This window comes from Nuphar pumila, chromosome 15 (genome assembly GCF_984573655.1).
Source record: "Nuphar pumila chromosome 15, dmNupPumi1.hap1.1, whole genome shotgun sequence".
Classification (NCBI taxonomy): domain Eukaryota; kingdom Viridiplantae; phylum Streptophyta; class Magnoliopsida; order Nymphaeales; family Nymphaeaceae; genus Nuphar; species Nuphar pumila.
The window spans coordinates 72252382-72266811 of NC_143263.1; the positions used below are offsets into that span (position 1 = coordinate 72252382).

General features: G+C 39.0%; 1 protein-coding gene across 1 annotated transcript; it reads left to right on the forward strand.

The window, feature by feature from the left end:
* The first annotated feature begins 397 nt into the window (after positions 1-397).
* Positions 398-6623, forward strand: LOC149815572 (putative boron transporter 2). The gene is made up of 12 exons (XM_089988332.1): positions 398-2117; positions 2311-2393; positions 2512-2704; positions 2804-2942; positions 3303-3468; positions 3627-3793; positions 4632-4805; positions 4907-5002; positions 5090-5227; positions 5312-5631; positions 5733-6003; positions 6080-6623. Exons 1-12 carry the CDS (start codon positions 2014-2016, stop codon positions 6398-6400), a joined length of 2172 nt encoding a protein of 723 aa, XP_089844458.1. The 5' UTR covers positions 398-2013; the 3' UTR covers positions 6401-6623.
* The last annotated feature ends 7807 nt before the right edge of the window (positions 6624-14430 follow it).

Consider the following 14430-nt stretch of genomic DNA (forward strand, 5'->3'; position numbering starts at 1 on the left):
GGCCAATATGCGGGGCCATGGGCTTCTCTTCAAACCCGAGCAGGTTAGAAATTGGGTCAAAAACCTGGCCCGTTAGTAAACAGGCTGGGCTGCTGACCCAATCAGCCTGGTCCATTAGCAGGCTGGGCTGGCCCTATGCCCATCCCTAGCTTCGGGTGGCCTGGGTCTGGGTGAGGCCTGTCAGGCCTTGGGTCGAGTCGGCCCGGTCCGACCCGATGCTCACCCAATTTGGAAGCAAAAGGACACTACTGGTATTTTACAAATGGTGTTATTGCAGCTTAGTCAGTAGAGCGCCCGCACTAGAGATTCCTTAAAAACAGCAGGGCCATGTTGGACAGTTCACATGATGTGTTCGATTGCTCTGGTTGGGTTTTGTGAGTTGATTTGGTGGAGGTCAGTAGGGTGCATCTCTCAGTTGCATCACCTTATTTGTCCTCCTCTGCAACTTTCCTCCCAGATAAAATAACCATTATCAAGTTATCAACATCACTACTAAAGCATAAGCGATCCTTTTTTCCTAACTTTATAAGAAACTTTTTTTTTGTTTGGTGGTACAAATAGTCCATTCTCTGTAGGAGCCACATTCACTATTTATTTGGGTATCCTCTTCCCACTCTCTTTCATAAGAGACCAACATAAGCTACAAGCGTTCTTGATGCTTTCATGCTCTTGTGTTTCCTTTTTCCTTGCCTTCATTGTTCATCTTCCTGCTGAAATCTCACTTGGGTACCCTCCATTAATCTCATAGGAAGTAAAAGAAGACACCTTTTGCTGCTCCTTGTTCTTGGTTTGGTATATAATGTAGTTGGTGTTTATCAAAATTGCATCTTGGCTTCGCTTTCTTAAGGCTTTTGTGTAGAAAGGTGTGTTTTTTTGCTAAAAAATCATGTAACTTGGACTGCAGTTCTTCATATGTTTGTGCTGGTTCTGTCATTTGATTGTGTTGTTGTATCGGTTAGCTTGATTGACATGGGTGGTTGGGTTCTTGGTGAGATTTAGAGGTGTAGATTTCAAATTCCAGATGCCCATTTGCCTTCAATCGTATTGCTAATCTATCCTCAGTCATTTGATGAACATGGGTGCCCGCTAAATTGCTATTTCCACAACAGCTCTTCGCATTTCAGAGCATAATTAGTTCATCATTTGAGTGATTATGGGTACTCGCTAACTTTCTCTTGTTGTTCAATTTGTTCCAGCGGTTTCAAATTTTGTTAGATCTGTGGTGGAATGTAGTGTGTCTAAAACATGTAATCAGTTCTCACCATCAGTTTCGCAGAGTTTGTTGTGTTGGTGCTTGATGAGAGTTTGGAGTTTTATATCTTATGTTTGGTTTAGGAGGAACTGGTGATCTTTAGAAGGAAATGGGTTTGCATTTCGTTGAGCTTGTTCGTTAGCTGTTTGGCTTCCGCCATGACAGTTTTACGTTAGTTTGCTGTGTTCCCTTATGAGCTTTTCCCCCTAGCAGTAGCTTCTCTGCTCAGCCATGGAATACAAGTAGGCAACGGTTATCAGTATATAAACCTGACAATAATTCCATTTATTCGTTTATTACTTCAGGTTTAGGTCCTAACAAATATTTTTTCATTGTACCTTTTAGATCATTAACTCGCACTCTTTATGTAGTGTAAGAAATATTCAAACAGAGCCGCATGCATCGGAGACATGTTAGTCCATAACTGTAAATACTTTATCATGGAACAAGTCAAGGATCGCTTGTCAGAGATACGCATACCTCAATTTCTTTTTCGGTTTTTGTTTGTCATGATTCTCTTGATGTCTAAAGCTTCATTTGTCTGCCCATAGCTTGAGTATCAGTATATATGGTTCTAGTGTAGTTGTTGTCATCATTGTGCAACTTCCATGTTTCAACTCTGTTTTGGACTCGATGGTTTTGCATCTCTAGCCATCTACTTATCCTGGTCGAAGTATCATACAGTATAAATTCCTCCCTCCTTTTCTTTCTTTCTTTTATTGTTACTTCTTGTGTCAACATACACCTGTGGTTAATTCCCAATGGAGGAAACATTTGTTCCCTTCCGTGGAATAAAAAATGATCTGGCAGGAAGATTGCGATGCTACAGGCAAGACTGGTCTGGAGGTTTTCGTGCAGGGTTCAGGTATGATCTCTTCAGTTTAAACTTTGCTTTGATATAGGTGAAGCTTGTAGATTTGTGGTGTTTGTGGAAACTCAAGTTTTTGTTGCATATATTATGAAATCTTTCTTTGGGAAGTTTTCAAAATGCACATATTCCTGTACCGACTGCTTTGGAGAATATTTCAACAAATCAATATTTTTCTTGTGATACTCAGGATCCTTGCACCTACAACATATATTTTCTTTGCATCGGCAATCCCGGTCATATCATTTGGGGAGCAATTGGAGCGAAATACAAGTACGAGATTAGATTGTTGGGAATTTTCTTTTCCTGTGCTGTTGAGAGTTACCACTACTTCTATCCTTATTTTGATTTTTTTTTTCCATCTAACAAGTTTCAACCATGCCTATTTCAGATGGAATTTTAACTGCAGTTCAAACTCTGGCTTCAACATCGCTTTGTGGTATCATTCATTCTATTTTTGGAGGGCATCCACTGCTAATACTAGGGGTTGCTGAACCTACAGTGCTCATGTACACATTCATGTTCAACTTTGCTAAAGACAGGCAAGATTTGGGTCCAAAGTTGTTCTTGGCTTGGACAGGATGGTAAGTGATAAGAAACTTGCAGGGTTCATTGATAAATATCCATGGCCATCCTTAAAATATTTTCAAAATTGTTTCTCACATAATTCTCATGGAATACAGGGTCTGCGTATGGACATCTTTCTTGCTCTTCCTGTTAGCTATTCTAGGTGCTTGTTCAATCATCAATAGATTCACTCGTGTTGCTGGCGAACTGTTTGGTCTGCTTATAGCGATGCTCTTTATGCAGCAAGCTATCCGGGTAAGCTTTATGGAGTTCCTTATTTCTGTGTTGGTTATGACATCCAATTATGAATTTATAATTTCTTTGCTGTAGCTAACACAAATGCACGGGGTTCATCAAGTCATTGTTATAATGGTTCTCTAGTTATAACATGTACTAAATAATTGTTTAGCATATCAGGTCTTGAACTTAAGGAGGGCAAAAAAGTGATCATGAAATTTTGGAAATGGGAACTGGGTTCTAATGTCAACAGTTGCATCAGGTGTATGAAGATTGTGCAGTAGCGTGAACCCTTGGAATTAATGGAAGTTCAATAGTGTCTTAAATATTATGTATTCAGGTTTTGGAATGCTCACGTTTGTTAAATGGTTAATGCAGGGAGTTGTAGAGGAGTTTCGTATACCAGAAAGAGAGAACCCTAAACTGATTGAGTTTATACCATCATGGCGATTTGGAAATGGCATGTTTTCACTTGTTCTATCTTTTGGTCTACTTCACACAGCTCTGAGGAGCCGTAAAGCACGATCATGGCGTTATGGAACAGGTATAGTTCAAATATCTAAAGTGGAACGATGCTTGTTTCATTATTTATGTGTGTTTTCATGTCCGTTTCTCTTCATCAGTGCCAGAAACTGAAAGTATTCTTCTATACTTTATTGGAAGTGTCAAGCTAACCTGAAAGTTTTAATTGTGAATGCTCAGGTTGGTTGCGAGGGTTTATTGCAGACTATGGAGTGCCATTGATGGTACTTGTATGGACTGTTGTATCATATATACCATGTCAAAGTATCCCAAGTGGAATTCCTAGGCGGCTTTTCAGCCCAAATCCATGGTCCCCTGGTGCTTATTCTAACTGGACTGTCATCAAAGTAAGTTGCTATCCTTTTTATTGAAATTTAAATGTTCATTCATTTATTTATTGAATTCAAAATACTCATGTAGTTATAACTTATTCTAATTTGTTAATCATCAAGGTGATTTTTTACCTTTTTATCCCAGTGTTGGATGTTCAGTTTTATCCAGTTGTTGAAGTCATAATTATACCCATAAAACTCCAAAACGTGTTTCAATTTTCACTAGTATTGATACGAGTTCTGATGAACTTGCAAGAAATCTTTGCTGACCAAGAAATGCATTCTCATCTGTGCCACAACCATGACAGCGGCTGTGAGAATCTGAGGTAGCATTTACCATAAAGAGTTGGCCAGTCAATAGCTATGTTTTCTTAGAATTGGGTTGTATACTAGATTCTCCAGTGTGCTTGAGTTTTATAGGGCCCATCAGTTTTCTAGTTGTCAATATATACCATGCGACCACTAATGAAGGAAAAAATAAGGCTGCTGTGGTGCTCTGCCATGTGTATAAGTGAACCAGTGTTGTTTCATATTCATGTACCCACTTTCATGTATGAGCCGCTGGTTGGTGGCTTGAATTTTAGATGGAGATGGCAGTCAGTGTGTCACCGTTCTCTCAAAAATGGGCTTAGAAATATCTAGACTGATGTTAGTAGAAAGCAACACAATCTTTTTCACATATCCAATTGTTTAACTTACATTATGTCTGGCAAATGTCTCCACACTAGCCTTCTTTTCTAGTCAATGTCTGTAAAGATGCACTCTTGATGTTCTCCTCAATCGATGCACTTTTTCTTATTGAGTCTTAGCTGTAATGCACACCTATGTGAAACTGAGATTACTGACCGGACAGGAAATGTCGAATGTGCCCCTCACATATATTTTCGGAGCATTTATTCCCGCAACTATGATAGCTGTGCTCTATTACTTCGACCACAGTGTTGCATCTCAACTTGCTCAACAGAAGGAATTCAATTTGAGAAAGCCATCTTCTTTTCATTATGACCTCCTTCTTTTAGGCTTCCTGGTGAGCAGGCAATGTTAAAGACTTGCAGTTAATGTTTCATAAATGATAGCTAATGATTCAATGTCATGAAAAACTTTGGAGTTTTTTGCTTGATTGAGCAGGTCATATTATGTGGCCTCATTGGCATCCCTCCTGCCAATGGTGTTATTCCACAGTCTCCAATGCATACAAAAAGCTTAGCTACTCTAAAGCATCAGGTATCTTCATGAAAAACTATTGGTTTATATTATCCGGACATGCTGGGACTACACCTAATGCTTGTTCGCTATTGATTTGTTGAACAGATACTGCGTAACAAGCTTGTATCAACAGCTCGCAAAAGTATTAGTAAGAAATCAAGCTTGAGCCAGTTATATGGAAATATGCTAGAAGCTTATAACCAAATGCAGACTCCATTGGTTTATCAGCCTCCACTTGGTGTGGTAAATAAGCACACCCATGTACATGATGTTTTTGACAGTCTGGCCTTTAATTTATTTATGATGCATGCATGTTATGGTGAACAGGGACTCAGAGAGCTCAAAGAGTCAACAATTCAATTGGCTTCCAGCACTGGGGCCATGGATGCCCCAGTTGATGAGTCCATATTCGATGTGGAGAAGGAGATAGATGATCTTCTTCCTGTTGAAGTCAAAGAACAACGCGTTAGCAACCTGCTTCAATCAGTTATGGTGGGTGGTTGTCTTGCTGCTATGCCTTTCCTGAAAAAGATCCCTACATCAGTTTTGTGGGGTTACTTTGCCTTCATGGCCATTGAAAGTTTACCGGGAAACCAGTTTTGGGAACGTATATTGCTGCTTTTTACGGCTCCAAGCAGGCGATACAAGTATGTGTTAAACACATTATATTTTTTCCCTTATTGGAGGTGGGCAGAATTTTGGAGAATTAAATATCTATATTGCTTACTGTTTCTAATTATCCTTGCAGAGTTCTGGAGAAGTATCATGCAATGTTCGTGGAAACAGTTCCTTTCAAGACAATTGCCATCTTCACCTTATTTCAGACGACTTACTTGCTTGTATGTTTTGGCATAACATGGATTCCGATTGCTGGAGTTCTTTTCCCACTGTTGATCATGCTCCTGGTCCCAGTGCGGCAATATTTGCTTCCCAATTTTTTCAAAGGAGCTCACCTACAAGACTTGGATGCAGCTGAGTATGAAGAATATCCAGCATTACCATTTGACATGGCAATAAATGTAAGACTGATATTCTATTACTCCAGCAAACCATTTTCTTTTGACATCAATTCATCTCCTAATAAATGTTTTACAGGATGAAGATACTCATAGTTTTGGAACGGGTGCACGAGTTGGTCATCAAGATGATAATGAAATTCTTGATGAGATCATCACACGGGGCCGTGGTGAGATCAGACACATCCACAGCCCAAAAATAACAAGTTCGACTCCACATCATGATACTAACCCAGCATATAGTCCAAGGTTTCACGACAAGGCATACAGCCCCCGTGTGAATAAGCTTAGGCTGGAGCACAGTCCACAATTTGGTGGAAAGCTACCTGAATCAACTCAAACACCGAGTCCTCGCATTTCTACCCTGGGGCAGAGCTCTCATTATAAATCCTCTAGTTAGGTCACTGACAGCAAGCAGAGGTTGTCACACCTGGAAGTTGCATACTGAAGGTCATATTATGTATCTTGGTTTCATTGGTATGATGTTTCTTTTCTTCTTTCTATCTAGTGTCCTAGTGTAGCATTCTCTGTTGTATCCTTTGCATCTCTTGACAGGCTGGGCAGATAAGTGTGGCTTAAGTGTGAGCAATAAAATCAAGCTTTAGATACTTTTATGGTCTTGATATTGATTTCAATTTCACAATACACCATGGACTTTACTTTTGTCTTCTCGTACAAATTTTATGATCAATTATAAAACAGCATGGATGCTAAACTGCACTGTCTAGATCCAGAATCAAAGATTCAAAAGGTTGAGCAAAAGGAACATGGCCTTGTTGAAATGCATTTACATATTGATCAGACATTCTAACAACCCAGTAGGCCAGTTCTTTCTTTTATAGGAATTACATTTATAGGATGGCTTCATTTCCTTCGAGAAAATCATTTTCAATACTTGGCTGTTATTCCACTAAATGTGATGGCTTCTCCAAGGCAGATATATGTAGACATCCATGTGGGTTTGATTCCTTGCAAGGTTTGGTCACAACAAATGCTTGATTCATGTGGACTGCAATGCACATAATAGATGATCATACCTTTGTGGCTCTAATGTGGAAATTGAACCAGACCTCTGAACCATGAATTTTATCAGTTGAATCCTGATCCTATTTGTTTGTTGTCCACACTCGAGTACTAGCAGCCCAACAATTATTGCAGTGGCGAAAGGAAAAAAAGTGAGATTTGCGTAGCCTTGTCTCATGGAGAAATTGAAACCTTAAAATTGTGTAGAGAGCCATTCTTAATCTGGGCATCTGAAGCTAAGAGAATCAGAAAAGGAATATACAAGATCTTTGAATATAATAGATCTCACGTGGTGTCACATGGACAACAAGCTATATATAGCAAGATTTCTTCTTTGGCCAAAGCATAGATTTGCAGCAATGCATAAAGTGATACTACTGATGAGCTACATGTACTGTCCTACTACCTATTCAACCATCTTTATTGCTCAATCATAGAACCCCAACGTTGCTCAATCATAGAGCACAGCTGCATATCTAGACAATTATCCCTCTTCGAAAGATTAAACTAGGTGACCTAAAAGCATCTTTCCACCGATAACTGTATGCTGCACAGGTTGTCCTCTGTTGGTTATTCTACTCTTTTCATTGTTTAACACTTCAGAAAGCAAGTCTTTCAGTGAGACTGTAGAGGTTCAGATCCAGTTGGGTCCTGGCCTAATTAAGCCCTTGCCAGATGTGGATAAGATGTTATCCACTAAATCATGTTAAAGAGTTCCCGTCAAATGAGGGCCAAGATTGCGTCCGGATCGATTCCAGATTCAGCTTCACAGCTCATTTCATGATTTTGTATAAACTAGACAGAGCTTCCGTCCTGCGAATTAATAGCCCTCTTTCTCGGATGATAATGTTTGCTATCCCACAAAGCTCAATCCCATGCATCCATAAAAGAAATGAAGGAAAACTACAAAGGTATTGATAAAGAGAAATACAGAGAAGAGAGAAAAACTATTGAAGTTACGTGGGGGTTCACCACCAAAGAGGTTTGTGGCAAGTTTGAGACTTAGTTCTATTGGCCCAAGCCCTAACTACCACAACAAACCTCATTGAAAAGTAGCTTCAAAGTCCGCTAAATTTGTTGAATTGGGTCATGAGAGTGAAAAATTTGTGGCACCCCACCCGGGATTTTCCTCGCTTTGGCAAGGGTTCCTCATCATAAAAAAAAAAGCTTTAAGTGCTACTAACATTAGCTGAAGTTGCAATCATGGAGTGTTTGATAAGGAGCAAAATGCCGAAAAGGCCGAATATTGTAATAAAATCCAGTGGTCATGAAATACACTCCAATAGTCAAAAGAATATGGTGAATTGAGATAACATTTGGATCAACAAATGAATTTAGAAGATACATTCATCTACACAACTCATCTAACACCCCGATCTAGGACCTCGAGAGTCTAAGTCTAGTTGGTATTACTTTCCAGAGGAAAATCATACATAGTTCATACGGAGAAAACATGATTAATTTTTTTTTTCTTATAATAAACTCAATTTCTTTAACAAAGTTCAACATTCATAACATATAAAAATAATAATTACATGAGTATTCAATGACAAGAAAATAAAACTAACAAATACTCTGTTGCACAATCGGGGTAGCTGATTACATTTTGCCTATGCTAGTGTGCCTAGAACCTATAGTTGTAGTTATTCAGTAGGTGAGTTTATAGCTTACTAAAGAATATTTATAAGCAATAAATGACTTTAACTTACAACTATAGTGAGCTCTAAGCCCCTAATCTCAGTTTAGTTTTTGACACACCACACAAGGTTTGTATATTTTAAATTCTCTCCTTAGCTCTCTTAATCTAACACTCACTCACGACAGACTATAACACTAGGTCGGCTAAACCATTTATAGTTGTCTATGGGCGTAGCAACCCGTATAGAACACCCCAATTCTACATTATTGGCCAGACTATGAACCATATGCTTCTAGTTATCCCTAGATTACCAGGCACTGTAATAAAATAACAAAGGAGATCCCACCAGTAGCTAGTCTGGAGGTAAGACTCAAACTCAACATGATTCATGCTATATCCTAACTATAATGACTTTCAACCATCCATGGTTGTCTAGAGTCTCAGATACTGTGTAAATATAAAATTCTAAGTCATATCTTAAGTTTATTACCTTGATCCTTACTCTTATGCTCGTGTTTCACTCATTCTCTCATGAGTGCCATCTTGAAATAATCACGATGGATCTCATTCTCAATCTCAAAATGGCATTAGGGTTCACACTTTATATTATACTAAGCATGCAACGATGTACAATCTTTATATTGTTAAATCACCGATGACCCACACTCTATGGTGGCTATACTCTGACCGCGAACCAGGTAGCCCTTTCCACAGGTCGCCACTTCTGGAATTTAAGGCGTTAAACATGCTAATCTCAATATAAATTTAAACATGACCAGATTCAAGAGACTTAAGGCTAATCACAATCTCATCATAATGCATATTATTCAAAGATTATAGCATAAATATGTTATCATAAAACAATATCTTTCTAATATGCATGATATATCATACTTGATGTGTGCATATAGTCATCTCATTTCCATAAACTCATGCATAGTCATTCTATGCATATCATGTTTTCACTCAAGAGCTACATTTTAAACATGCTAATATACAACACAATATGATTTATTCACAACTAAGATTGCTTATAATATCTCTTATTTTAAATACGAATGTTGTACTTTGGTCGTAATTGAGTCTCAAGTGACTCTAGCAATAGAATCTGATCATCATAAAAATATGTTCATATTAATACACATATATTATTTATATTTTGACAAAATTATCAAAATACTCTACTCGAGTTGACTCAAGTTGACTCGTCAAAGCTTGATTTGTGTGCCCCTTATTTGACTAGAATCATAAAACAAGAAGATTCTTCTCTATGATACGAGTCTAACACACCAAACCTCATTCAATTCTAAGTTCAGAGTACAAAGTTATGCATGTTTTACTTAATCAGATATTGGGTACACACAAGGGTAATTTGGTTATTTTAACTCTTATGATTTGACCTGACTCATCTTAAGCCAAAAACAAGTTTGATCTGAGTTTAGAGTACTAGGTTTACTGAATCTAATCCTGACCCAACTAGGTTTGGTTTGAAACTCAATTGAATTCTCAAAAATTCATAATAAATTATAAACTAGATCCAATTCTGATCTGGATCTAAAACTATCAAACTGGATCCAGAATTGATCCATCTAGCTGTGGGTTGAATCCAGATCTTGCTATATATTGGATCCAGAACTGATCCAAACAGTTTGGAAGTCTGATCTAGATCCAGTAATGTTTCACCTACTCCATACTAGATCTAGACCCAATTTTGTCTCGATCTGGTTTAACTTGGATCGATCCAGACTGATTGGATCAAACTGAACCCAGATCTAATCTTGTTCAAATCAAACCAGTTCCAAATAGAGAATTGAGATCCAGTCGGACCCGATTCGGTCGGGTTCGGTGAACCGAGTTGAGTTTAAAACTATTGACCAGACTCAGTCTGGACTGAACCGGACTGAGTCAGTCTTGATCAAACCTGACTTGGTCTGGGTTCACACTCAAACCAGTTCGGTTCGACCGAGTCGGTTCGGTTTGGTTGACTGACCCCTTATTATTATTTTTTTAATTGGTTCAATTTGGGTCGCACCCAGATTGGCTCGAGACACGCCAAACCCGACTCAATATGGTTTACCAGCCAGAGCGAGTCAGTTCTACCGACTCTGGTAAGGGGGTGGGGGTTTAAGGCAGAAGGGGCACAACTCCTTCCCGACCTCTCTGTCGTAGGGCTACTAACAACCTCTGGTTGCCCCCCCTCTCTCTTTTATAGTGTACAAAGCCGATAACTCCTTTGTTGACAACTTCCTCTTCTTCTCTTCTATTCATTGTAATGGTGTTGACAGCCATGGCTGTCAGCTATCGCTCCTCAGACTTGTCGACAGCCATGGCTGCCAGCCTCTTAAGGAAAAAACAGATGAAAGAAAATAGGGGAAAGGGAAAAGCGATTACTTATGGTGGTCTCCGACGGTGCTCCGACAACTGCCTCCCTCCTTCTCGATGCTCTCAAGGTATGCGCTCTCTCACTCTCTGCAACTCTTTCTCTCTCTCTTTCTTTCAAACTCTCTCTCTCTCTCTCGCTCTCTGTATATCAAGGGAGAAGGGGCAGAGGGGCTCACCTAGAGCTTTCATGGTGGGTGAGGATAACCTCACCCTCCACTCGCTGGTCGTGGGGGGGTGAGGTTTATCATCACCCTTTCCCACGGTGAGTGAGGGAGACGGTTGGGGAACTGTCTTCCTTATTCGTTGGGGGCCTCATTTTTTTTTCATCATCTTTCCACCCAACATTGTCGGGTGGTTTTACAACTCAAAACTCAGTTGTTCATTTATTGAAATGACATGCCAATCCTAATAGAAAACGATGGCTACTTCCAAAATTTGAATGTATCTCAAAATTTCATGTACCATAAGGAAGACATTTTCACAGAAGTATGACTTTTTACCTTGTGGGTGCATCCTGAATTTCCCTGATTAAGAAAACCGAATGCACTAAGGCACCAAAGAGATTTTTTTCTTCCCAAAAGAAGACCGCAATCTACAATTCTATTCAAATGATTTCTAAGATATAATTCAATAGAAATGAAACCTATTTATAGGCAGTGCAAAACCACAAACCAATTTGAAAAAACCACCAGCTGATTCTCAACTATCACAAGTGATCCCAATCGTTCAAGGCTCCCATTCAATGAACCTGGCCTATTGAAGTGGTGCCCAAGGCTCCCATGTGCTGAATCTGGTCATTCTGATGTGGCGCACTTAGTTGTGCAACTGACTGGCCAATGAACCCTGCTGACTACTTGCTGATGTGGCAAGTTTTGCTGACAGCATGCTCTGTACAAGCAAAAACTCACGCTGGCAAGTGCGGCCTTCAGCTGTGCTGATGCGCTATGCGTGCTTGCGTTGACCGATGCAACCGCATATCGTATATCCAAACAAATTCATTGTGGGTTGCATCACATGGCTGCCAGTTTTCTTTATATAACATCCTGGAAGCCATGTTTGTCGACCTTTAAAATATATATATAGAAATAGGGAAGGATGAACAAGGGGAAGGCATACCTGCCAGTGGTGGCTCCTATCGGTAACGTGCTTCGGTAATCCTCCTCCTACTCTCTCTATCACTCTAAAAAACTCTCTCTCGTTAAATCAGTGAGGCTAAGCAGCCACCATGAAGACTCTTATATAGTCCTCACAGTGGATGAGGATAACCCTCTCCCTCTCTCTAAATGAGGAGGGTGAGGCTTATCCTCATCCCCTCCGCAACAAGAGAAGACAATTCCTCTTTTTGAGGAACCACTTTTCCTAAAAAATGTTTTTTTTTCTGACTTGGGTGGGTTTTACAATTCTACTCTCCTTAAAAGAAAATTCATTACAAATTTTACCTAGGAACAATTATGGAAATTGTGCACAAATGTCTGATTCACGCTCTTATGTTGCCTCATTCTTGTTGTGATGACTTCATCGGACCGATACCAATGATATATCTTTGTTTCACAGCTTCTACTATTTTGTATCTAAAATTTCCATGAGTTTATTACTCATACTTAGGTCATTCTAGATTTTTAATACTGACTTGACTTCATCCAATATATGAAAGGGATCAGACATATACTTCCACAATATAGAGGCATGAAATACATTATTAATTCTAGACAAGGAAGGTGGCAAAGCCAATCAGTACACTATCTAACCAACTCTCGTGAGTATCTCAAAGAGTCAAATATATCTTGAACTCATTTTTTTTCTCTTACCAAAACACATTACTCCCTTAAAGGAAGATATCTTCAAGAATATATGATCACCTTGCTAAAATTTTAACTTACATTATCTTTGGTTTGCATAACTTTTCTATCGATTTTGCACTGCCAATAGACTCTCTCAAATGAATTTGACTTTGTCTGCCATACACTGCACAATTCAAGCTCTAACAATCTTTTTTCTTTGACCACATCCCAACACAAGGGTGTTCGACACCGTCAACCATATAGTGCCTTAAAGGGAGCCATGCTTATGCTTGCCTGAAAGCTATTGTTGTGGGCAAACTCCATTAAAGATATGATACCATTCCACGTGTCACTATACTCTAAAGCATATGCTCGCAGCATATCTTCCAAGGTTTGAATGGTTCACTCTGACTGTCCGTCTGTCTAAGGACGAAATGTCATACTCATTTTTAATTGAGTCTCCATTGCCTCTTAGAAACTTTGTCAGAATCGTGAAACAAACTTGGAGTCCCTATATGAAATGATCGAATCGGGCACTCCATAGAGTCTAATTATCTCTCTGATGAAGAATTGGATCAACAGGTCAAAGGTGTGAGTCGTATTACAATCTAAGAAGTGAGTTGGCTTAGTTAGCCTATCCACAATTACCCATATCAAATTCATCACATTTCTAATCTTTAAAGCCTTGAAACAAAGTCAATAGAAATATCTATTCATTTTCACTAAGGTATGAGAAGCAGTTGTAGTAGTCCTCTAGGTCTCTGGTGCTCAATCTTCACTTGCTAGCACACCAGACATCTGCTCACAAACTCAGAAATCTCTCTCTTCATTCCATTCCACTAAAATGTATCCATCAGATCTCGATACATTTTGGTACTACCTGGGTGGATGACATATCTCAAGTGGTGTGCCTCGTCCAACAACTAATTCTTGAGGTGATCATCCTTAGGAATGCACACTCTCTAAGGGAATATGAGAAGACCTTGATCGTCTACCTTGAAGTTCGACTCCTCACCTTAAGAAATTCTATTTCTAACTTTCACCAACTTTGGGTCTGAGGGTTGCTTTTCTTTAATCTGCTTCCATAATTTTGACTTCAATGTGGTTTACACGAATAATAATCAACCTGGTAAGCACCAAGCTGCTGCTTTCTAATGAGTATCTGAGAAAAATAAATCTCAATCTATAAGTCTGGCCAATGCTTCTGAGTTTCTACTAAGAGCGTCAACGACTGTATTCGCCTTCCCCAAGTGATATTTTAGTTCAAAGTCATAATATTTTATAAATTCAAGTCATCTTCTTTGTCTCAAATTCAAATCCCTCTACGAAAATAAGTACTTAAGGCTTTGATGATCAGTAAATACTTTGAACTACTCATCGTATAAGTAGTGTCTCTATATCTTAAGGGCGAATACAACTGCTTCTAGCTTCAAGTCATGCGTTGGGTAATTAACTTTATGCATTTTTAGTTGGCGAGATGCATAAGCTATCAATTTGCTATACTACATCAAAACACAATCCAATTCTTTATATAAAGCAGCATTGTAAATAGTAAAACCCCTAGTTCTAAAAGGTAAGACCAAAACTGTAGCAGTGATTAAACAC

Coding starts and splice junctions, on each gene's coding strand:
- LOC149815572 (XM_089988332.1), top strand. CDS start 2,014: ATGGAGGAAACATTTGTTCCCTTCCGTGGAATAAAAAATGATCTGGCA. Junction 5,632..5,732: donor GCTCCAAGCAGGCGATACAA/GTATGTGTTAAA, acceptor TTATCCTTGCAG/AGTTCTGGAGAAGTATCATG. Junction 6,004..6,079: donor CATTTGACATGGCAATAAAT/GTAAGACTGATA, acceptor AATGTTTTACAG/GATGAAGATACTCATAGTTT.